The 26,774-nt window shown below is 36.1% G+C and overlaps 1 protein-coding gene across 2 annotated transcripts in view; it reads left to right on the forward strand.

Moving 5' to 3' along the window:
• The window catches only part of GABA-B-R2 (gamma-aminobutyric acid type B receptor subunit 2), an 832,753-nt gene that overhangs the window by 528,618 nt on the left and 277,361 nt on the right, over positions 1-26,774 (forward strand). For both annotated transcript variants that reach the window (XM_081759238.1, XM_081759239.1), the window contains exon 6: positions 2,906-2,966. In XM_081759238.1, the coding sequence (XP_081615364.1) occupies positions 2,906-2,966 (61 nt within the window). The remainder of the gene's footprint in view (positions 1-2,905; positions 2,967-26,774) is intronic.

The following is a 26,774-nucleotide window of genomic DNA, read 5'->3' on the forward strand; positions in this document are numbered from 1 at the left end:
GCACGGAAAAGGTGATAAGTGGATAGGTATAAGTAAAGTGTTCGAACGTCCTGTAAGTAGTCAGAAAGCGGAATATCTTGTTTATTTTCTTTATATCTTTACACAGAAATTTGAATAATGTAAAATAACATCCGAGAATTGCTTTGTCCAGATATATTGGGAAGAGTGAATTCTCCTTCCAAAGTTCTAGAGTTACCCCGCAAAAAATGAAGAATAAGAGTATTATGTAGTTGGTTAATATGGTTTCCCACCTAGGGCTTTAGAACTCCTCCCTAAAAATTGAGAAGATTGGACACAACACTGCATCCGAGTATGGTATGTTATGCGATCTTATGGACAATGAGTTGATGAGAAGACAAGTCAAGTCATTGGTCAGGTTTCATTGTGAAATAATATCTTCTAGGTTCTGCTTTTACTTTGATCTTGAAGCAAAATACAAGAAATCTGATGGTGTATGGAGGTCTTGAAAACGAACATCTTTGCTTTACATAATAAATTAATAAATTTATTTCTATATGAGATTAAATACATGAAAAATATTTTATATTTAGTCCTCTGTTTCATTTACATAAATTGTAGCTTGCTCTTGGATGGGATTCTTGTCATTTACCACACCACAAATAAGCATAGCACCATTCATAAAAGGTTGTAATATTTTGCAACCACGGAATTTTCGGCCTCAACCACTCGCATTGAGGCGTGATAACAAAAAAGATAAAAATAAAAAAAGCTCTTCAAAATGTTAAATATACTTGTATACAAACCCCAATACCCACCTCGTATTCCTTCTAGAAAGATGTTTAGATGCACCTCTGAAAACAAGAGTGTACTGAGAAGGTCATGGATAATTGTTCCGTTTTATATAAGTTACCTTGGGAAAGTCACATGACCTGAATTATAGAAGGTGATAATTTCACTATAATCTGAGTGAATTTAGTCAAATAGGCCCAGTTCCACAGCCAGAATGCTCAAACATGTGGCCGAGATAAGTTTTGTGGAGACTGACTTTATCTTACATTCATTTAATAGGTACACACCAACGAACAACGGAAAGATTCAGGTAAGTCTGAAGATGTTCGCATAGCGGCTTAGCACTACCAGCCATCCTCTACCTGCAGATCTGATTTAGATCACTTAATAACATTCTGAATCGGAGATATGAGAAAAAACGTAATTTGTGAATTTAGAAAAACAGTAAAATAATTGATGAAAAATGGAATTGATATGGAAGTTTCCGTTAAGAAGTTCATTGATTACACTTTGAATTCTCGGTAGCATCATTGATTATTCTGTAAGTAGATCAATGATTTTTTCACATAGAATAACAGAATACACAAAAATAAAGTACATTAGCTTCATCAATTAAAGTGTTATTTAAAGCATTAGGTGGTTGTCGAAATATAATTCCTTGAGCTACTGCATATATTTTTATTTCGCTAATACGCTGGAAAATAAATATGCTATCATAAAACAGGTAGGGCAAGAAACATTGCCGTTATATCGTTCTTAATGTTTTATTACCATTTCTTTCTAATTAAGCTCCTTAGGATGGTACTTATCCGAATAATTTATTTACCGATAATATGGCGGACTTATAAACTTTTGCAGTCGAAAGTTATCCCACGTAGTTGCGAGACTATTTTATAGTTGCATACTATTTTCCTGTATGTATGAGTGTGGTCATCCTGGTTTGTTTTATTTGACGGTAAACCTAACGAAGTTACTTTTAGCACTTCTCAAACAATTTTGCGGTTCCAAATGTTGTGCTTATAATGTTTATCATAAGCTACCGACTTCTTCGTGAGTTTGGATACTTGAATATATAGGAAACTGTTGAATTTTAACATCTTTTGAAGTTGGCGATGCAGATAAGAAGTAAATTATTTTTTAAAAATCCTTGGGTTTAATGTATATTTTCCTTCTGGTTTGCAATAGATATCCCGCTGTTTTGACCTGAATTGTTCTATTAATAAGCTTGAGATGTGTATAATTCACGAGACTGCAGGTCGAGTAATCATCTAGTGTTCTACACAAACAGACATCTAAGTTGGTTTGTCTCCTTTAATATACCAAAACGTCATTAATTAGATTTCTTGTTCAGCTGTCTAAAGTCCGTAATTATTCATTTACAACTTTTTTTTTTAACAAAAAATATGGCTACTCATCTCTTTTTAAAAGGCTATATTCTAGCAAACTGGACGTAAGAAAGTTTTAATTCTTTGATGTTAAATATATTTGAAATGGCGAAAATAAATCATACGTTTCATTTGGATGAAGAAAGATTTTCCGAGAGATTGATGACAAGTTTCCTTGAACAAGACTGTCATTTTCATGATCAAATTTCTTGATGTTGAAAAACTTGTCACTGCTACTGTATTATCCTTAACTTTCATCATGTTAACTTTCATTACCCAATAGTTATACGAAAAATGTTCCAGTTGGGTATTTCAGTCATAATATCCTAAACGTTCGGCAACTTTATTATAGAAAGTGGTTCTGTTTTGGTTTATTTCAATTTGTGTTTGGTATCAATTTCACAAATTCTAACAAAATCATTTGATGTAAATCGTGTGGAATAATTTTAAAACATATTAAAAGCGTGTGTACTTTTTTCAATTGGTGCTCAATTATACTTCAACTCAGGCTACAAGACTTGGAATTCATACGTTACGTTTCAATGTAGTATGTGTATCGTACACATAACTTCTAAAGGATTGTTTGAATTTAATTAAATTCATCTTTATTGTAATTTCTGTTCGTATTTATTTCATTTAGTGGAAATATGATTTCTCCTAAAGAATGTAGCAGGATGAATTGTAGTGTAGACTCATATATTAGTTATCTATTTCTAATAGAATAACAATAATATACTGTATATAAATAAATAATTCCATTTTCATTGCAGGGTCCTGTGAGGTTTTATGAGAACGAAAGGAAAGCAAGCATACTCCTAAAGCAGTTCCAAGGTAAATAGTTTCTTTATGTCTTTTTCCTTCTTTAATTGAGGTTTGCTGTTTACTTTGTTATGATTTATCTAATTTTACATCTCTCTGTACATTTCATCTCAGAGTAGACATACGATGGAGAATGGAAATGCTTTCAACTTTGTATGATGCTTATGCTGATATAATTAAGCAGTACTAAACATTCACAACATAATTTGCCATTTTTATGTACAGCCTTTAAAGTGGCTTAATGATATACGGTTGCATGAAATAAGCTACATTTTGCGCGTCCAGTATGTTGGTCAACACTTTTATAATCTATTACATTTTGATAGCCGTTTGCATACGAATAAATCCAAAGATGTATATTTATAATTACGGTGTTCATGAGAGGAAGAACAACGATTCATACTCACATGTACATGCCTTAAAGGAAACATTTAGAAAGTCTAAAAGCAGCAATATTAATTTGAAAATATGTTGTTACGTGAATTAGTTACATCTTTTGCTCGAGTCTTTTTAAAAAGAGTTCGTTTTCCTTAGAATGAACGACGTGTAGAAGATTACCTTTTCTCTATAGTCTGTGGTCCAGAAATGAGATTTATTATTATTATTATTAGATTGATAATATGGACACCAATCTCTGTACAAATATAAGAATTAGACGCTGAAATAATTCTTTTTGAATGAGAGGGTTCACAAACGTTGTACAGCCTGTTCTGAAAAGGATTTAAGGTAATGAGATGATATTAGGAATACTGAAGGGACTACGTTGGTAAAGAATTTGTATGAGTTCGATTTAGTTGGTTGATTTAGAATTTAGTATTGCCTATCAGCACCAAGGCTCTAGCTGGACCTACAGCTAAATGTAGGACCTGAATCATATGAGCTCCCAGCGGGAATCAAACTCGGGTCTCCAGCCCCGAAGACACATGTAAGTTTAAGAATTGCTGTTTTTTCACTACTGGTTGCCATATGTTAAAAATTTAATTCCCTTATATATACCAATCATCATGGTTTCCTGCTAACACGATGTTTAATCTCAGTTCGTGCTTTGGTTATCAAAAAGATTTTCAACCACATTTTTTCTATGTATTTTATGGATCTATCGCTAGTTGCAAATACATATTAATAGTGTTTTCATATACTGAAAACATATAGTTTTACATAATTGATGTATCACAAATAATATATTTTACTCGTAGTTTCTACAGACATCATAAAAAGTAATACATAATAAAAATATATAATAAAATCATAAAAGCCGTTTTTATAAGATGATAGCAATAAATAGCAAAGTGAATATTGATTTCCAATTCAATCATTAGAACATCTATATATATATATATATATATATATATATATATATATATATATATATATATAATATGATTTTCCGTTACTGCAGAATGTTAAGGGGAAGCTTTTCATCCATGTGAAGGACAATTTGTGGTTTTGGGGAAGAATTCTTTAAACGAAAATAATCATTGATCTTTAAGAACTTATTTACTACTAAATGCCAAATCTCAAACACTACACATTAATGTACATAAGATTAAACATAATAAATAGAAAACAATAACTGAACAAAACAAAACTAAAAACGTCAGAATACATATCAGCATTCAATAATAGCAATATAAATAATATGAAATAAACGACAAATTCAAGACTCTAGTATTATCAAAAAGTGAACTGATCCTATAGGAACTCAACTATAGAGTTCGAATTTCACATTTTACTCACAGTAGGCCCATAACAAACTTGGTGCCACAGAAGATGGAAAATTGTTTACTTCCTTTAACGCAACGTAGATTTAAAAAAATAAATCTAAAGAATATGAGAAGGAAGTAGAATTTCAGAGAGTGGTAATTTTACATCACTGGGGAATTTTCTCCGGAGGCCACCCACTGTATTCGTCACAGTTGACATTTTTATACAATTTTTGTAGTTAGTTGAAGTATAGATATGCGTTTACCTAGTACCTCACAGGACGGGTATTAACTGTAGATCATTATGGCTCTTTCCTCAAATATATTTGTACAATATTTCTTGAAGTTAGATTTACAGAGCCAGGACTACAATATGGTGATAACACTTTTTCCCAATCTTTTATAAAAAAATCATTGAAATGTGAGTTTCGGGTCCTAGAGTAGGGGATATAAAATAAGTAAAAAATGTGAACATTTGACTGCTCTTAGTTTCACTGATAACATAGTTCTGTTTCGAAAAAATAATAAACACCACTAAAAGATATGATAAAGGATATGAATTGAAAGAGTAAGGAAATAAAGTTGGATGTGGAGACGAAGAAAGTTATTTTCAACAAAGTCGTGAACAGAAATTGAAAGCGAAAGTTTTTTCTTTAGTACGGAAAGTACGTTTGGTCGGAACACTTACATGGAATGTACGTAAAAAAAAAACATACATCTTGAGTTATATGTTTGTTGCAGGATGTTACATAGGGTTTTACGTTAAGTCCAAAAACTACAGGATTTACACATGTAATTTACGTATGCCACATATGTTTTTCTCTCAGTGCACGCGTAAATTCGACAATAGTGCACTGATTTTGATTATTCATTCTGTATGTTGAAAGAGTATTCTTTCTTTGTGGTTTCACTAAACGTTATGAGGATCTGACGATAGTTTTCGGTGCCAGACCATAAAACTTCACAATGGCTGATAGTGTTAATCATTAATTTTGTGTATGGTCATACACAACTTCGGCAGAGGTTCACTGATTTTGATTGAAAGAATATTTTTTCCATGTGATCTGATGTAAATTTCATAAGGATCTAACAATAGAATTCGGAGCTACAGGATGTCCGAAAAGTCACGCAATCTGAACTTTGGACTGTCAGAACTTTTGAACCATAATTATCCAGAGAAGATCTAACTCTGTAGATATTTTTGAGATATAAATCGTCGGATGAAGGTTCGACTTTCGTCCTCACGAATGCCAGAAACATACGACGTGAAGAATTTGTTTTCACAAAACTTGAAAAATTAGGAATTAAAGACAATTGTGGTTCTTTTGCGGACCAACACGAATTCTAATGAGCAGACTGTGTTGGAATGTATCGTCCTGAACCAACAACGAAACGTTGACACCCAATGTAGACATCCTATACCATGATAGTCATGGGTCGTAAAAACATCTCTTTTCCCGCATTATGGCGTAATATAGCAACATTGATGGTATCAGACGACGTAAACAAATGTGGATTGCTATGAACTACCCTAAAGGTAGATTGTTACGAATATGGAACTTGCAAATAATTGGGGAAACGTAATAATCTATATACGATTGTCCATGACTTACTTCATAAGGATATAACAATAATCTATAGAATTAAACTGTGAAACTTATCAAATGGCCCACAATGTTACTATCATAATTAACCGACTTCATTGTATGCATGTTTACGCATAACTTCAACATAGATGTAACGATTTTTTAAATTTTTTTTTCTGTTTCAAAGAGTATACTTGTCTGGAGGTTTCAATATTTTTTTTTTATCAAGATCTGATCGCAGTCTTAGAGTTAGATCATGAAATCCATCAAACACATGATAGCATTAACATCATTCGTATGTTCACGTATAACTTCGTAAAGAGACTAATATATATATATATATATATATATATATATATATATATATATATATATATATATATATATATATATATATATATATATACAGATGGTGATCAGAAAATTGGAAACAACTGAACGAAATTGTAACTTACCAGATTAATATGGTGTTGGGCCACCTTTCGCTTTCAGAACAGCCTTGATGCGACGTGGGATGGAGGCATAGAGGTCGTGAATGGTAGCAAGTGGAATTTTACACCATTCCTCGTGTAGGGCATCGGCCAGTTCTGTGAGAGAGGATGGAGGTAGAAATCGTCGCCGGAGTCGTGTTTCCAAGATGAACCACAGATGTTCAATTATGTTGAGATCTGGGGATTAGGCGGGCCATGGGAGGTGTTGAACTTCATCCCGATGTTCCTCAAACCACACTGCAACAACGCCAGCTGTGTGAATGGGTGCATTGTCATCCTGGAAGATGGCGTCATTGTCCGGGAACAACATCCGGACCATAGGATGCAAGTGGTCTCCTAAAATTGCGACATAATCGTTGGCAGTGATTCGTCCGCAAAGTGTGACCACAGGACCCAATGAAAACCATGATATTGCGGCCCACAGCATCACCGAGCCGCCGCCATGTTTCACAGTTGGGCGGAGACACTGCAGATCATAAGCTTCTTTGGGCGTTCTCCACACATAAACACGGCCCGTGGTTGGGAATAGGGTGAAGGATGACTCATCCGACCATATCACACGTTTCCAGTCCTCAACGGTCCAAGTTGCATGGTCGTAGCACCATTTGCGGCGTGCGAAAACGTTATGGTCCCTTATGAGCGGTTTGGCCCGTGCAACACGATCCCGTAAGTTCATGTCATGTAATTCGCGGCGGACTGTGATTGTCGAAACAGGGTGGGGGAGGTGCTGATTGAGTTCCTCCGTCACTTGCTCCGCAGTGGTACAACGGTTCTGCGTGACAATGCGCTTTAATGCCCGGCGTGACCTGTCACTCATGATTTTCTTCCGCCCACTGTTCCGCTTCCCCGATTTGGTTTTCCCGTGTGTTGTGTAGGCCGTCATCACCTTCGACACTGTCCCACGCGACACACTTAACACAGTCGCCACTGCCGTCCCACTCACTCCACATAACCGCGCACCAACAATTTACCCTCTTTGAAAATCCGAGAGGTCTCCCATTTTACACTACCTCCGTCTGCTGCAGCCACTGGACACTGCTGTTCCACTGCGCCTGACGTAGTATGGAGACCGACCTAACACACTACCACCAGCGGTCCGGCGCTGTGGGCGCCACGACACCATTGCCAAACCATACATCTGACGTGTTGCCAACTACAGGTGTTTCCATTTTTCTGATCACCATCTGTATATATATATATATATATATATATATATATATAGGGTAATTGAAAAGTGTGGAAACACTAATAAATGATAAATGTTGCAAAATATAACCAAAGTAACACAGTATAGGTGAAGGATACGAAGCGGAAAGTGTTTAAGGACAGATCAAAATGACGCCGCCATCTTGAATTTTACGCAATTGTCTTAAATGAAAACTAGATGCTATATGTCATTTTAATAGCAATTTTTTGTAGAAATCGAATGACACTGTTATGTTTGCTCTAGCACTAACCGTTACGAAATTCTGACTATTTTTTGTTTGTGTCGTTGAAGAACATTTACTACCAGAAGATAGCCTTGACGCATTTAAATCGCATTGAGATCGTGCTGATCTTTGAAGAACGAAAGAAGGTAGTAGTTCCAGATGATTTTAGTCGCCGTAATACGAAAAAAATTCCAATCAGCAAAGGTGCTCTGTTCAAATTGCTGGAGAAATTCTAAGAAATCGGATCTATTGCAGATCGACCCAAGACTGATAAACTGCAAATTGAACAGACAAGGCAATAACTTGGGAGTTTTGGCATCATTCAGTAAAATTCCTAAGAGAAGCAAAAAATCAAGAAGTTGAAAACCATTGATCTAGGTGTTGGTGCTCAACTGTCTGAGACTCTCACCTTAAAAAGTTTGTGGGATATGCTGATTTATTTATTTTATTTATTTATACATATTTCTGGGCATTACCGATGTCTAAGGCCTTAAGGGTGTCACCTATGTGAGATGGCATCCCTCGGCAAGCACGATAGAGGAAGGTGGCTGCCTTGGACCTGTATGTAAGGTACCATTCCAGCATTTGCCTGGTGTAAATGAGGAAAACCCTGGAAAAACTTCACTCAAGATAGTTGGCCTGAAAACGTTGTTACACCCTTTCATTCAAGTGTCCCCAGCGGGAATCTAATCAGGGACTGCTGGCATCAAAGGTGGAACGTGCAGGAAAAGACTTCAGTAAACTCATTTGTATCATTACCTTAATAAAAAATTCTTACTTGACATTTATTACAAAAATGATTAACTAGTTATTGTTAAAAGGTAATGCAATTAAAACTAAATAACGCAGGAATTTATGCTGAGTGTCTTTTTTCATACAATAATCCAACTGGAAACAAAAATGCTGGGCGGAACGTATTATTAAAATCACATTAAACTGATATTAAAGCCAAATCTATGCATTCACATACTACTAAGAACCTAATTTTTGAGATCGATATTTAAAAATATCGAATGATATATTGAAATATTGCATAGTCCTAGATCCGGGTGGCTTTGATGGTTATGATACAATAAGTCATGGGTCAACCGATCACTTGAGTCATGACTTTTATCCGGGTCTAGATCTCGTTCCAGATAGACCCGATGATGCAGATGATTGATTGACCCGGTGACGCGGGAGCAGTCGAAATATTATCTGCAGCATTACTGTAGAATTTTATAGTTGATCCATGATGTTCGCTGCTTGAGCTCGAACATTAATTTATTTGATTCCCGGTGTGACAATTCTTAATCGAGGTATCATATATTGAATATTTCAAACATAATTCCAGATTTATTCATCTTTCCATACTGGAAAACAATACAGTAGTTTTTGAACACAAAATATACAATAAGATTTTATAAAATACTGTTTTGGCTCAGTATCATCTTTTATATTCTAAACAATATAAATCTTTACTGCGATTCTCGTGCGCTTATACTGTGATAAACCTTGTAGTTATTTTTCACTGCAATGCTTTGACAGGCACAGACACAAGGTCCGAAGATAAGTCAATAAGTACCTACATTTCAATCAATTTTCATTATTTATTACCACAAGGGTCCTATGTTTTATTCATATCATTTTTAAACATAGTCACCCTACTTTTCAATGAATCTGGCTCACCTTCTACAAACATTACTATACCCTCCGCAAAAACGATTTTTGGTTGCGCTGCAAGCCACGAATATGACGCTTTCTTCACTTGTTGATCGGAGCTGAATTGACGGCCTCTGAGAGCATCTTCAAATGTACCAAATAGATGGTAATCCGATGAGGTGACATCAGGACTGTATTCAGGATGCTCTAACACCTCAAAACGCAACATCTGAAGAGTTTGAGCGGTGTGGGTGGCAATATATTGACGTGCATTTTCACGCAACACACAAACGCCTTCCGACACTCGACCTCTGCATTTATTACGAATTGCAGGCTTCAACTTGCATACCAGAATATCACTGTACTTTTTATTGTTTCTTGTTAACCCCTTTTCCAGGTAAGATTCCAGCATTGGCCCTCGTGAGTCACAAAATATTGTAAGCATCACTTTCCCTGCAGAAGATTGACTCTTGAATTCTTTCTTACGGGAGATCCGATGTGTTTCCATTCCATGCTCTGGAGTTTGCTCTCTGGTTCAAAGTGATTAATCCACGTTTCATCTCCAGCGATGATTCGCCGGACAAATGCTTCACCTTCGTTAGCATAACGGTCCAGTAGGTGCTGACAGATTTACTCGTGCTGTTAATCGAGTTTTTCCGGAACCCATCTCGCCCATACTTTGTGGAAGTTGAAATGAAAAATGAAATTTCTGAGTTTTACGTTCCACGCTTATGCCGGTTAGGCTAAAGGAGACGATGAGTATGAGAAATGAGTGAAATGGTGGAATGAAGAAAGTGGGAGGAAACGGGAGAACCCCGAGAAAACCCACGAGCACGGTGTTTGTCCACCACAAAGTCCACACGGCGCGTTTGTGGAAGTTGAGCTTGTTATGCATGCCATATGCAGAATCATTATTAATCTGCATATGGGTTGCCACTTCATCAACAGCCACTCGTCTGTTATTCAGAATCAAGGCACGGACTTGTTCAATAATAACAGCTGTATCTATCCGGACGTCCTGCTCTTTCCTCATCTGTCACGCTCGTTCGACCACTTGAAACTGTTCAATTTACTAGTAAACACTTCTCTGCGGCATCACATTGCAACCGTATTGTGCTGAAAGTTTTCCATGAATTTCTGGTCCGGGTACACCTTCAGACCACAAAAAATGGGTGATAAAACATTGTCCTTCTTTGGTGCATAAAGAAAATGGCGCGGCCATCTTTACTTTTCAAAAGCGCTAAGCGGACTGATGTGATAACGCTGCAACTTATCACAGGCGAAGCTAACGGTGACACCACTTGCGCAAATCCCGAGGGGATGGGGACGTGTCCCACTCAATGTTGGAACTGGGGGGGAATTATCTCCCCCAATAATTCGATTTGAAATGTGTTTTTTTTGGGGGGGGGTAGAAATGTGATTTGAATTGGATTGCCATTTCATCTACATCCCTTGATATATAACATACAACAGATTCACCTCAGAAATCAGATTCATCTACAATAATATGAGTCTCACTTCCCCCTTCTCCTTCCCAGAGTAATCCTCAAATCTGCCCGCTTCCCAATATTGAAGACAACTCTGCTCCTCCACAGCATTGTTTTGCAACTTCATAAATATTTGAAAAAAAAAATATGGGAACGGTCCTACCCATCCCCCCATGTTGAAGACAGATTTTGCGGACACCTAGTGTCAGGTAAGCCATAGAGCCAACCTCAAAATAAATGAAAAATATTGCAGTTACGTATTGACTTACACTCGTTTAAGCGAGAAAGAAAATCGATGATGAGAAGACACACACACACACACACACAGAGAGAGAGAGAGAGAGAGAGAGAGAGAGGAAAGAATCAGGTTTGTTAGAATTTCATTGACGATATTTTGTCGTGTTCGAGTCACACCGGTCTTCTAAAACATGGGTCTATTCAGGTTTGGTGGGTGACCCGCCCCATCACACGGGGCGTTCCAAATGATCTTTCTGTCAAGGTAGTTCCGGTTCGTCGCGGGAGCACTGAGGTGAGGACAAGTTTCCTGAGTGCCCTCCGCCTTCCATTGTGTACATCACTGATATGTTACTGATACGTCATGACCCACGTGAGGCGCAAGCCTGCAAAATGACCACCAGTCCTCTTGCACCTCACTATACGGACAAGCTTGAGATCAGTTGCTAGTATCGTCCTGGCAGTGTTAACACAGACTGCTATTCACACACAACGGATTCGCACATGCAAATATTCTTGTTCTCTTGCATCTTTCAAACTACTAACACCATGTTTCTATGTTCAACCTGCCCTCTATGGTAGCAGTTATTCTAGAACTTTGAAACTAAAATCAGCCTACCCACAGTTGACACGCATTCAGCTATGATAATTTCTTTTGAATCGGACGATGTATAGACTACAGGGTGTTCGTATATCAACATATGTGAAACTGAGCCTTTCCTGTGTTAAGGTAAAAACTTACCTTAATATTTCTGCTTACAAAATGCGCCAACAAACTTCGAAACGACATACTATATGAGATATACGTGGTATAGTTTTTAAACTGAAGATGCGGTTTTAATTTTTTCAAGTGACAAAGTATCAGGTGAAAATATATTTATTGACAGACTGTAATTGAATCAATCAAAGTAGACATTTGGACCCTCTGTCTATGGCAACAATAATCAAAATTAGAACCTTCAATCCGTGAATAGCAAGTATATGATGTGGAATTAATAAATATTTTTAATTTAATACATTTTATTAATTTCTCTCCTTAAATCAGTTCATTCTATCTTAAATTAGACAATAATATTATGATCGAGATGTTTTTGGGATATCAGCCAGGTGAAGTAAATAATATTATGTTTTATAACATTATGGCTGTAATTGTTTATTGGTTCACTTACAGACGAATAGACATATGGTAAACTCTAGTTCGATTCGCGATGGAAGCTCAATTAGTTCGAATCCCTCGTCTCATATAGCCTTGCTGCTGAAAGGGATATTAAACTTCAAAGCAGCCAACCAACTAGCGACCCGAGACACTCTGGGGCCGCGGCTCAGTGGTAGCGCTCTTTTTTGGTATGGGGGGTTGTTGGTTTGGTCAAATCGTGCTTTGGGATGGAAAACACGTATGGTGCGATTTCTTGAGTTTCTTCCGTTTTCTAATACTTCTTTCTTTCACCATTTTGTTTATTATCAATACTACCGTTTGCTTTAGACTTGGAACATAATCGTGTAACGTCGAACCAAATAGAGAGACAGACAGACAGGCACCCTGTATCATCAGAAATGATCAAATATCTTCAGTCAAGTAGTAAATGCAATTAACAACATTGACCTCGTTACATTTTGATGCAATGAGAAATGGGGAACATGTCAAGGTTAACGTAGATAGGAAAAAAGTAACGCATACACTCTGTTCCATCAACAATAGCATATGCTCTATAACAGTGCATGCATGCGAACAACAAATAGTCCCTTTCTACGTATTTCAAGCGGATGATGAAAAAAAAAAAGCATAAAATGTTTCCAAGCAAGAGACGGCAATTTCATTACATACGTCTGCACAATCAATCATTTTTGAAATAATTACCTTCCACAACGATAGCTAGGGCCACCCCCCTCCCGTCTCTTATTCTCTCGTAGACTACTCCGCCCCCTCTCCAAACCCAGAGCTTATGCTTGGTTTTACGACAGTTATTTCTAAAGCACTTTCCATTCGCATGACTGAGCGTGCTATTTGTCACTCCAAATAGTCACAACGCGCTCGAAATTTTTAGATCTTTTATTGCATTATACAATATAAAGTCTACAGTGTATTCATACATGAACATTTTCTACCAGTTCTGGGATTAACCCTATCTTTATTAACGCTGTTGAATGCCTTCATTATTTTTTCCACCTCATTCATTTATATGGGGAAATATTTTTCCGTTTTCTTTCGAATCAATAGGATTTTTAATTATTTGATATTTACTGATTAACTTCTTGTAATCTGTTTAAGTATTTCTTACTTCGTGAAAAGTTAATTTTTTATTCAATTTAATAATCACATTTACTTTAAGTAAAATTAAATTTATAAATAACTACCTGAAACATCCCTCCTCCATAGATGATAAAAGCTCATGTTGACTCAAGTGCTAATTAATGAACCAACTCTATGGGCTACAGAACCTGAGTTCAATGCCTCGTTCACAAAGCTCTCAACTGACTTCTATCCTTAGCCAACTAGATCCAGTTTCTACTTGGTAATCTTATTTCTGCGAGATCTATCTTGTCTTCCATCTGTCCGTAGGTCTTCCTAATGGTTGTTTTCCGATTGGACTTCCAGCTAAAACTTTGAAAGCGTTACTACTTTCTTCCATTCTGGCTACATAACCTACCCACCTAAGCCTCCTAGATTTGAACACCCTAACAATGTTTGGTAAACGGTATAAATTATGTAGTTTCTCGTTATGAAGTTTTCGCCGTTCCCTATTACCGTTCCTCTTGGATCCGCATATTTGTCTCAGGATCTTGGTCTCAAATACTCTCAATCTACGTTCTTCCCCCAGAGTAAGCGACCACGTTTCGCAACCATACGGAACAACAGGCATCATTATAAATCTTCTTATATATTTTAAGCTTCAAATTCCTCTACAGAATTTGTGTAAACAAAATATTTTAAACTGAATAACAACACAAATTCCTTGCTTTCAGTCGACATTTACTTTCTTCGTGAATATGGTTTTGGTCTGTTAATAGATCAAGTGCTATGTTCAACAATTCATTTCAGTTGGTTCACCTTTTCTTCCGAAACGATGAAACAGACAACCTTGAATTCATTTTTATTCATATTGAGAAAATTAAATTGAAATTGTCTTCCTTCTTTCATTAAAAACATAATTTCCGGAAACGCTGTGGCACTGTCCACTATATTGAATGAGGAGTTTAAGTACCAAATTCTATTCCCCTAACATGTCTCTAAGTTTCAGAGATTTCGAGATATCACCATCTTATTATAAAATTTGCAACACTATCCTTTCTTTTCTTCCCAACACATTTCTTTCTTTCTCCTTGGGAAATACAAAAAACGCTGAAAAAAATGTTCAATTTTACGCCCCAAACTTATGGCGTGTAGGCTAAAGGACACAGTGGTGATTAGAATGAATAAAATGGTGTAATGAAGAAATTGAGACGAAACGGGAGAGCTTGGCACACAATGTTTGTCCACCATAAAACCCACTTGGCGCGAGCTGTGATCGATCCAAGGATCCCATGCATAAGCAGTGAACGCTGTACCACTGAGCCAAGCGGACCCCTCGAAAACACAAAAATACTTCTCTAATTATTTGAAGTGAGAGTTCTAAACACCAAATTACTTACAATTGCAGCTTCAACTTTTTTCTTCCCGCCTTTTTTTCTTTCTTTTTTTTACGGGAAATATGCAAAAAAAAAACAAAACACTGAAACACATCGAAGTTGCAAAAATCCTTCGTTAGTGGTACATTACATCATAAATACTACGGATTGTCCGAATTTCAAGTTTCTATCTTAAGCGGTTTGGCTTTAGCGTTTCTCAGTGAGTTTGTCACGACTTCTTTCATGTAGAGAACTGAAAGTTCATTTTGAGAATGCCGGAGACATTTATTTATAATTGGAAAAGAAATCAATAAAATCAGATCGTTAATCAACTCCACGTTATTTACAGAAAAAGAAAAATAATTTTCCTTATAAATCAATAGGTTAAATTAATTAATTAAATAAATAATGATCGTGTAGATATTCAACATCGTTGAAAAATCAAATTATTCTAGATTTTTGAACTAACTTCTACACAGCTCTGATTTTGTTTATTATTATTGTTGTAAATATAACAATAACAACATTCTATTAAATATTCTAGTAAATATTGAGTTCACGACTGTTTAGTTTACAATGTACGAAAATTTGAGTCAAGAATAATGGCGTCCAGAAAAGATATGTTAAAGCCATTAACATTTATTTAATTTCCTTTGGTAGATATTGTCCAGTTCATCATTTAATTTTTATGTTATCAAAATTTGTTTACTACAGTTCATAAAGTTGTTGGGAGCGGAGAGTAAAACCATATTTTCGCCCTATATTTAATTTTTCATTACCATGCTTTGTTAGGTGCACTGAGAAAAATGCGTTATCCGGACAGTGGTATATTGTACGAATATACGGTATTCATAAGTTAACTACAGAAATATGTAACTAGCATACGTTATCCATTTACTACATACGTACTGCCTTTTTTCCACTTATATGTTACATCTTGCCACTGCAGGATGTCCGACATCTAAGAATTTTCGATATATTACACATGTACGTCTGTTACATCCATCAGCTATGTCCACCTATAGCCTATGTGAGATCCTGATCATCTATATACATTTCTTTGTTTCATACGGAAAATACGAGGCGCATTTCAAAAGAAAGGGCCGATATTTAATTGGAAACAGGTAAGTAAGTTTAGCAACATTGTTTTATTGGGTAAAAACAAGTACATATCCACTTTATTTTTCAACATAGTCACCATTATTTTCCAAGCACTTTCTGTACCGTGGCACAAGTTTTTTTATACCCTCTGCATAGAAGTTGGCCGACTGGGAGTTCAGCCACTTCAACACTGCCTTTGGGGGACTTTGAATGACGCCACTGCATCGATTGTTGTTTCGACTCGACATTGATGTAAGAAATCCATGTTTCGTCACCTGTAACAATGTGGGTAAAAAAATCCATCACCCTCTCTGTCGTAGCGATCCAGAAATGCACGTGCTGCAGTCAGTCAGTTCTGTTTGTGGACGTCTGTCAACATTTTGGGGACCCATCTGGCACACAATTTCAGATATCCTAATATTTCTGTAACAATTCGAAACAATGTTTTTGGTGAAACCTCAGGAAATTCGATGTGTAGAGCGGTAATAGTGAAGCGACGATTTTCTTTTCATTCACTCGCTGCACCAAGTAGTCAGTCTGAATGCTTAGTCTTGCACTCTTCTCTTCGTCGTGGATATTTGTACAGCCTTCTTTGAATGCACAACACCATTGCCGTACCTTTCCTTCACTCATTACACTGTCGCCCTACAATGCACACAATTCTCTATGAATTTCAGCAGCACTTTGTCCTTTGGCATGAAGAAATCTAATCACAAAGCGGACCTCGCACCTGGCGGGTTTGTGTATACGCACAGCCATTTTAACACGCTCCAGCACACACGAAAACAAACAGATGACTGGCGAAACTATGGGTGTTTGATAGCCAATGGACCAAGTGATGTTACTGCGCAAGCGTGATCCGATCACTATTGCCAATCGGTTATAATAAAATATCGGCCGATTCTTTTGAAATGCACCTCGTACTATAGATGGAACACTTATACGGTAAGTATTATAAAGCATACGTGTTCAGTTGTACGTTTGATGAAGGATAGTCCCTCTAGTTGTACGTTAAGCCCAAAAACTACAGGATTTACGCATGTAACCTACGTTTTTACGTACACGACATACGTTTATTTCCTCTGTGAACTCATTCGATTTTCAAGAAACTTAGCATAGGGGTATAGGTTGATCACCTTAATAAGCCTATATGTGATGTATCGGTCTATATGGACCTTTGGTTCCCAAGTTATAGGGCAACAAAATGGGGTTTGGACTTGGTCAAATTTCGAAAGAAAAATTTGTTTTTAGTTTATCGTCCCATGATTAGGCACTGAGGTGGTTAAGGGAGACGGCAATTGTGGTAATGAATGAAATGAACGTAATGAAAAATGTGGGAGGAATCGAGAGCACCCCGAGAAAACCCATGCGCACAGTGTTTATTCACGACGAAGCGCATTTGGCATAGTATTTATCCACCAGGGATCTCACGCACGAGAATGCTTTACCATCTTGTTTTTAATTTTGGGCGGGTCGCACGGTGTCTCAGTGGTAGACTGCTTCCCTCTGGTGCATGAGGTGCCTGGTTCGATCTCTGGCCAAGTAAATTTGTGATGGGTTACATCGTCTCCGTGTGTTTTCTCTGGATAATCCCGTTTCCTCCCACATTCTTATTCTACCGATTCTTCCATCATCATTCACTTGTCTTAATCTTCTGTCTCCATTAGCCTAAACAGCATAATCGTGAGACGTTAAGCTAAAAGATTTCATTTTCATTTTTTAACTTCCTGGCTGTAATTTTACTCCTTTACAACTGCTCAGTACTACCGAACGCAAACACAAAAAGACCATGAACAGTTAAAATTTCAAAGGCTCTCCCGCCGAGAATCGAACCCAGGACCTCATAACCAGAGATAAACGTACTAGCCAATAGACCAGCAGAGAGAGCTGCCATTGAGCCACCACGACCCTCAAATTTCCATACATGTTCTTTGATAAACCCATCCTATATTCATTAAATCTTTCACATTGATAGATCTTTACCTGCATGGTATACCTTTGATTCCCGAATTACACACCGAGTTTAAGACATAATGAAAATTTCGAAGAAAAATGGTCTCTTAATTTGTTTTAGAACAAAAATGCATAATACGAACCTGTTAAACGTTAATTTAAGTCGCAATACAGTGAATGAAGAGAAGTTTCATTAGTAGTGTTGGAAATGTAATGAATTATGAATGTGTGACTTAACGAATTGTGATTTCTTTCCGCCGGGGAAAAACTTTATTGCTGTATATTTTTCTGCACTGCACGAACAGGACCTGCGGGAAGCATATACTTCTACTGGTCACAAGAATATGCTAGTTGAACAACTCATCGTATCACAATACTGTGTAATTTTGGAAAAATAACATTTTTTAATGCAATATCGCCCAGATCTTTTGTTTTTTTTTCCTATAACACCCTGCAACTATTAGACTACTATAAAGCAAAGATTGTAATATTCCTATTTCCTATGTTTGTGTAAACTTTTGTACCTTACTAGAGAAGGGGATTGGATAAAACTAGAAAGGGTTTAAGAATTTCAATTTAACATGCACAATAAGCTTCCTATAGCACATACTTGCTGGAAATAATCTATGAAGTTAAAAGAAGAAGAAGAAGAAATAGCACCAGGGGCGCACACATGCGAGTTGTATACGGGGTCCGGAATCCACGAAAGAAAACATAAACTTTGAAGATCGACTAACATTTGTATATTTTCTGTACTTGTTTAACAGAGAAATGATTGGTATAGTGTAATGATTTGATTTTACACCTCGTCCGCACTCTTTCTTTTCTTATAAAAATAATCTAGTTCTCATTTTTTCTGAAAATATAGGTGGCAATAATTAACAGTTACTTATCACTAGAGCAACCCACATTATGCTTTATTTTTAGTTTAATTTAGGGTTGCCATATTACCCGATTTTAGCTGGTACTACCCAATTTTCAGGGCCTATATTCGGCCCCGCTTAATCATATCTTAATCACGAAAAACCACCTGCTTTTATGGATTGGAGAAAAATCTAAGACAACTTAGTTGATAAAGTGTTCTTACATTCAACGTAAGCCGCTACATCTCTGTGTTAATCTCAATCGCCATTGAGTTAAATTTGTACTCGCGCTCAGGCTCAGGCTGTGAACTATTTGTGCAGTGCGCGTGCGCAGAGCCGTTTGCTGGTAAGAGATTTGCTCTAATCCACAGTGGTTTTCTTTGTGTAGTTCATCTGTTTTTAATGTAAAGTACTGGAGGTTTTATACGAATGAATATTCGTTTTTAGATGTTAGAAAAGTACATGTACTTTAGTTTCGTTAGAAAAGTATATTGAAAGTGTCACTTAACAAAGGAATCACTAAAAAAAGAAAAAAGGTCCGAAGGATCCGAGATCAGTATTTGTAATGCACCAGTTCACATCAGTACTTACAGTACGGTTTAGAATCCCCCGCTTTTCTAATTTTAAAATATGACAACCCTAGTTTCATTATGCTTTATTTTTCCAAACTATGCTTTATTATGTTTTATTGTTAATCTCAATCATTATTTTACATTAATCGTGCATAATGTATAATATGTACTATACATTAACTATTCTAAATATCTTGATCTATTTATTAATATTTTATGCAACCAGTTTCTTTCATATTTAATGAACTTTCTACTTAATGCACTGTAAAAAGATATGCTTTATTCGAGTCAATTTTTTATCACGTGTGTGCGCGCCTTAGAGGTGCATACGCGTATATACAGAAAGGGTAAGTAAAAGATGCCACCAAAAAGTACAGAAAGAGCTCAAGTTTAAAAGGTATGCAAGACAATATAATGTGGAGTTCTTGTGTACTACTCATTATTGGCGGAAAGTTTTATTTTTTCTTTCTCCACATCAAAGGATCACACAGAAAAGGTTACAGAAATAAAAAAAAAAAAAAAATAAGCTTTTCATTGTTACAAATGTTCTCAATGATTTTGCATTGTAAATATTGGTTTTGAAAAATATTAAATACAGTATGTTAAACTTGCAGTTAAACAGAATTTTCCAAGAATTGTGCTATATATTTTAAATTATTCTTTATGCTTTATTCTCTAAAATTATGCTTTATTATGCTTTCAAAATTAGTTTCTTCTGGACCCTTAGACAACCACAACCATATGTGTAAATTGCTGTTACGCTTTTTATGCTTTTGGGTTGCCCTACTTATCACCTTTTCAGATGCAGAATAATACCGTGGACACTCCACCCAATTAAACAAAAAGTTTGAATCTCATCCAACAAAAAGTTCTGGGTGCGCGCCTGAATGACACAATATTTCAGCATAAACGACAAATATGTTAATGCAGTTGTGCAATTGAACATTTATGAGCATAATACAATATTATTAATTGTTGTTATTAATCCAAAACTTAATAAGGAAATCATTTATATTAATAGAGAACTTTAATACAACTTTAATATGCCTATAAAGTTTATTTTAGTACTGCTGTATTAAACTATCTATCGTTTACATTGAATCTATTTTGCCCGTTTGTCAAGGTGACCAGAACTTTTACTTTCAAAAACGGGACGCATACGAATCGGCGACAGGGGGGGGGGCTTCCACATTGCATTTTGGGACTCACTTGTCAGCAGGTGGTTTCAATTTACAAAATACACAAGTAAGAATGATAGCACAGCGTTTCTAACTTAAGTACTACCCAACAATACTTTTAACTACTTCAACACTTAAAATTCCCACTCAATTCCCACTTGAACCACAGAACACTCAATTCTCATTTGAATATTCAGAAGTCCTAGACACGGCTGAACCTTCCCAATGAGTGTTGGTACGGAAGAGTGTAGAATTAGCATTGAACATTTATATTTTGAATAATAATTACGGGACACCTGGGTCATGTTTGCTTAAAAACGGGACACTTAGGCGTCCCGTTTGAGAATCAGAAAAAAACGGGACAACGGTTGAAAATAAGGGACTGTCCCGGCTAAAACGGGACGTCTGGTCACCTTGCCGTTTGTACTCCACACTGGTAAAGCGCCCTATCTTAAATGAAAAAGTAACGTTGCTGCTAGAGCAGTGCTGCCACAGTCCTAGCTCTGAAGTGGGCTGAAAAATAGTACCAAATTGAAACAAAAAGGGCTGAATTTTATACCAGTGTAATACATGGCATATATACACGAAACTGAAAAAGGTAAAGTTCTAGAACACCACACCAACACCTCCTTCCAACAGTCCAAATCGACGCGTTGATATAGTACTTCAAACGCAGAAATGTTCGGGTATCTTTGTATTCGTCAATATGACGTCACTAGTAAACAACTTAGCCCGGTAAGCCAACAATTATGTCAATCTATTTTTCGTGCTATTGTCGTTTTCTTGTAGAATCTTTGTGACGACACATAAATTATAGACTTACTTGAGCACACGCTGATCTCCAGAATATTTAATACTTGATTCAACGTGTGTGTGTGTGTGTGTGTGTGTGTGTGTGTGTGTATGTGTGTGTGTGTGTGTGTGTGTGTGTGCATTTTTTATATAAAAATTTCAAAATATTATTTCCACCACACTACTTTTTCTCGTCTCCTTCATGCGCGGAGCGGATGTGCCCATCTAGCGTCATTTGTTTCCCGGTATAGTTCTAATTACGAATTCTCCACACAAAGTTCGTAGCGTTATGCGTAGCGTATGCCGTACAACGTCGCAGAATGAATATTCAACAGCATTTTTTAAGAGTTCAACACACAGTATGAGTAACGTGAGATGTAGGAAAAGTCTTACTGACAATTTTGATGTGACAAATATTTGTTAAATGGTGCTGAATTGGGTAGAATTGTACCAACGTTTTCACAAAAGGGGCTGAAAATGCCAGCGTGGTACTAACGGGCCGATGAATGACAAAAAGGGCTGAATTTGGTACAATTGTACCAAGTGTGGCAACACTGTGCTAGAGCAGGCTCTTCTTTTGGACCCTCACTGTATCAACAATGCAGCATTATTATTAAGTAGATTCGAGGTGCTCTAAATTTCCTCACATAATAATGTGTACATTCCCTGTGACAGTTTTGCGTGCCCTCACGATCCGTTCGAACAAAACCATCTGAAATGGATACGTTGCTTTTTTCATTACACTTACGGGTTTTATCATGTACAGTCCAAAAGGCTGGTGTGATTGAAAAGAATCCATCATTTTAGATTGAAGATCATTTATTTACAGCTTTGTTCCTTGCCCATTTTTTAAATCTTTACTCATAACACACTTGGCCCATGCCCCACACTTTTGACACAGCGAAAACTGTAGGGCACACGTCAAATCGAAGCTCTATCTACTCCAGCTTTTTCTTAATGAAGTATAAAAATGTAAACGAAAAGCGGTGTTCAAACATAAGTTCTGCATCTAATTTCTTCTTATAAATCGCAAATGTACTATGAAATACGAGAAACGGTCACAAACAAAGGTTACAAAGCCGATATATCTGGAGTTTCGTCTGTTATTGAGAGATAAAGAATGTCCAGTAATTTTATTATATGGAGTTGGCAACTGTGCAGATTTTCAGCCACTTTCCATCTACGGCGCTAGTTGCACACAGAATTTTTACCAGGAGGGAAACTTCAAACTTATCTTACGATGCGACAAGTGCCTCAACCGGTTTGGAGACAGTCGAAAAATAACCTAATGTAGTATTTGTTGGCTGTATTGATTGATTGATTGTATGAAATAATATAGATCTATATACGTTTCACTGCAGGCTTTGTAATCTTACATTCTGATCACTCCTCGTATGATTTTAAATAAGAGTTTTGTTTGTGCAAAAACCTGATGACGCCCAGAAGCATGGACAGAATACTGTGTTTAAATATTACCTTCTAATTTAGTAAAATATACTTGAGGTAGTTGTTTAGTTACATGTTTTAGAATAATAAAGAATTAAATAATAATAATAATAATAATAATAATAATAATAATAATAATAATAATAATAATAATAATAATAATAATAATAATAATAATAATCTTTCCGAAACAACAGCCGTCATTTATCTACGAGGTAAAATTTATCATTCAATTAGACATATGTTTGATACAACTTAATTGATCCTCATATATGTTTTGATAATAATGAATGGTGTGTACAAAAAGCTTGATCGATAACCTGACAAACTATTTACATTTAAGGTTTATTTGTTCGGTTGGCATTGTGTTTCCTTCAGACAAATCTGCATGCAGTATACGAGCACCACAGATAAATAATGAATATCTATTGTAGCATTATAAATGAAAGAAATCAATTTATGGGTGTCCATTGATAAATTGATTGCGTCCAACATGAACCGTTCCAGAAAATTCCACATCTATTTAGTCATTTATCTATTCAACAAGAGATGAAGTTGAAAGTTAAATCTTCTTACTACTTTAGAACTTTTAGAAAATCAATATCTTTCAATTGTTATTATTTTAAATCGTGTATAGGGCTTCACGATTGTTAGATTGTTAAGAAAAGAAATTTCATATTTGGCAAAAGTATAAACTAATTCTATTATTTCTGCAAATGCCGGCAATCGAGAACATTGTTGAGATTCCATTATACATTGTTGAATCATTGTTTGGAATAGAACTTGCATATATTTCATTGTTATTTGACGTTAAATATGAACGCCATTGAATTTTTAAATTTAAATATGTAATTATAACGTCAAAAGAAAAACTATTGTCCAGGAACTATTATAGGCCTATATTATACAATTCTTCTCAGAGTATAAACACCTCTTCCAGTTCCTTGCCAGGTGGTAAAGTGTCGAGGACCGACGAGACGTTACCACGTTGGATAGAAACGGATATGCGCTGTATTAGATAAGATGTGGAGCGAACTCCGCCGGAAACACAAGAAATGCGTCTTCCTACATCCCTAATGAATTCAAGACTTCTTGCACCCTAAGCACCACTGGTTTCAATAGCGATTGGAATGAAAACAAACTTTTCGAGAAGGTTGTTGTATGTTCTTTGCTTTTCAACTTCTCTGCGATTAGCAACAGCTCCAGCGTTCATTACTGTAAACTAATATTATGTGTAATGTGTAATTTTATGTCAATTTTGCTACTAAGGTTAAAAGTCTAATGAAGCTTACAATTTGCTGCTATACTACGAATAAGAAAGGACATCTCTGTCAATTGTAATAACCTATATGTTGTGGGAAGTGTCAATCGGTTTTTGATATTGTTTCAAGGATAATTATTGCGTTGTATTTTCTGTGGAGATTCATTCAACAGTATTATATGGACATTCAACACAGAAACATCCCATTCCAATATCAATCATACCACAATACATCAATATTCGCACACGATCAAACTCTGTACTTGGATGTCGGAACTTGATAGCTCAGTTAACTTCAGCAACCGAATATTTTGTTGAGGGGACTGGGTCTCCCGATATTTCAGTATCATTTTCGTGTTCTTATCTCTTCAAAACATTTTTCATGACCAAAGTTTTAAAAATGTGTTATTAGGAGCATTTTCATTTTGAAAATGTAGCATTTATGTTTCTTAATTATCTCTTTCAGATTTTACAAATTGTGTTACTGTTCATAAACCACTGTTCTCATTCTTCCAGAATATTTTATTGACAGGAGATAAGACAGATTGTTCTTCAGTGATTTTCAGTGATTTTTTTCTCTGATTTTTGCTTCTGTTATTTATTGGTGACTGATGAGCATCGTTGTCAATTTGTCAATTTTCAAAAGGTGTGCCACGACGGAATTCTTTTGTGCTGGAAGAAAGTTACATTAGGAATATAATCATCTCATTATAGGTATTCTGTCAGTACTGGCAGGTCACTTGATACAACTGAGAAGCTTCCATGCTCCATGGTCTTCCGCTATTTTCTTCGTCTTGACATAGGATTTTTCTGTTTTTTTTTTTTTTTTTTTATCGTCCATTAATTATAGTCTCCTTCGCCCCTCCCTCTCTTTCTTGCCACTATGCTCTCTAGCACGTTCCTTATGATACAATTCCTTGTTAGCCAATGTCCGTACCATTTTCTCTTCATCTTCTTAATAATATCTAAAATTGTTCTTTTCTTCTCCACCATTTCCAACACCCTCTCATTCATTTTCCCACGACCCATCTAATTCTCTCCATTTTTCTCCGCATCTACATTTCAAAAGCTTTCAGTATTTTTTCTTTATTTTTGCATAATGTCCATGTTTTTATCTCTACTGTACAATACTCAACACGAAGCATTTTATGAGTCTTTTTCTCAACTCTTTATTCAAGGTGCCACAAAATAATATTTTCTTCCTTCTAAAGGCTTCTTTCAACATTCTTATCCTTGTTTTATTTCACGTTCACAATTCATATCATCACTAATAATGCTACACAGGTATCAAAAACTAATCACCTATTCTATTTCTCAATTCCTACTTCTATATTTGACACCAACCAGTTCGTTGCAATCACATGGCTTTTGTTTTTCTAACATTTATTTTTATCCCATATTCTTCAGAATTCACAGTCCTTCCTCAAGTTTACGAACATCTTATTGATTCTCTTTTGAAATTCATCCATATCATCTGCAAATCGTATACAGCTAATCATTCTACCTCCTACTGAAATGTCGCCTTCTTATGTAAGGTCTTTTTCAAGAACTCTTCTAGAAGGATATTAAATATTAATGACGAGAGACAGCAACTCTATTGAACTCTCCTTCCAATTACACTCTTCTCTGTCATTTCCTCCCCTATTCTAACACTTACTTCATATATAAATATATAAATTCCTAGTTCATATATAAGTTTCTTATGAGCCTTTGATCTTTTCGTTCCAACCCGATCTTCTTTAGAACTTCCAACAATTCTTAATTCACCCGGTCAAAAGCCTTTTCTAAATCAATAAATACACATACACATCTTTCCCTTTTTCTATAAAACTTTCACCGATCACCCTTAAAAATCCAATTGTATCTCTTGTGCCCTTACCTTTCCTGAACCCGAACTTCTCTTCCTCAGCTTTTTCATTTGTTCTTCTTTACAACTTCTGTTCAGAATTCGAAGCAAATTTTTGCTGTATGAGATATGAGACTAATAGTTTTGTTATTCTCACATCTCTCTGGGTTCAATTTATTCGCCATTGGTATCATGATCGTCTTCAGGAAGTCTTTTGACCACTTTCCTCTTTCATATATTCCATTAAAGAGTCGGAGCAATTCTTTCATGCCCTTGTGTCCCATATTCTTAATGAATTCGCTTGGTATATTATCTATCCCGGTTGCCTTTCCATTCCTAATCTTGGATTTAGCATTTTCAAACCCATCCCGAAGAATACTAAATATCATTCTCACGTACTTCATTTTCTACTCCAACGCTTAGGTCATGCGGTAAATTCCTACTTTCATACAAGTTCTCAACATATTATTTCCATCTTCCTATGACTTCACTCCTCTAATTGACTACCTTCTCATTAGTATTTTCTACTGCCATCGTAATACCACCTTGTTTCCTCGCAGTTCCAAAGATTTCACCTCCTTTTGCAATTCTCATCTTTCCCAACTCTTTCTAATTCTTTCGTGTTCTCAT

The sequence above is a fragment of the Thermobia domestica genome, chromosome 5, assembly GCF_964235325.1.
Source record: "Thermobia domestica chromosome 5, izTheDome1.hap1.1, whole genome shotgun sequence".
NCBI classification, from domain to species: Eukaryota; Metazoa; Arthropoda; class Insecta; order Zygentoma; family Lepismatidae; genus Thermobia; species Thermobia domestica.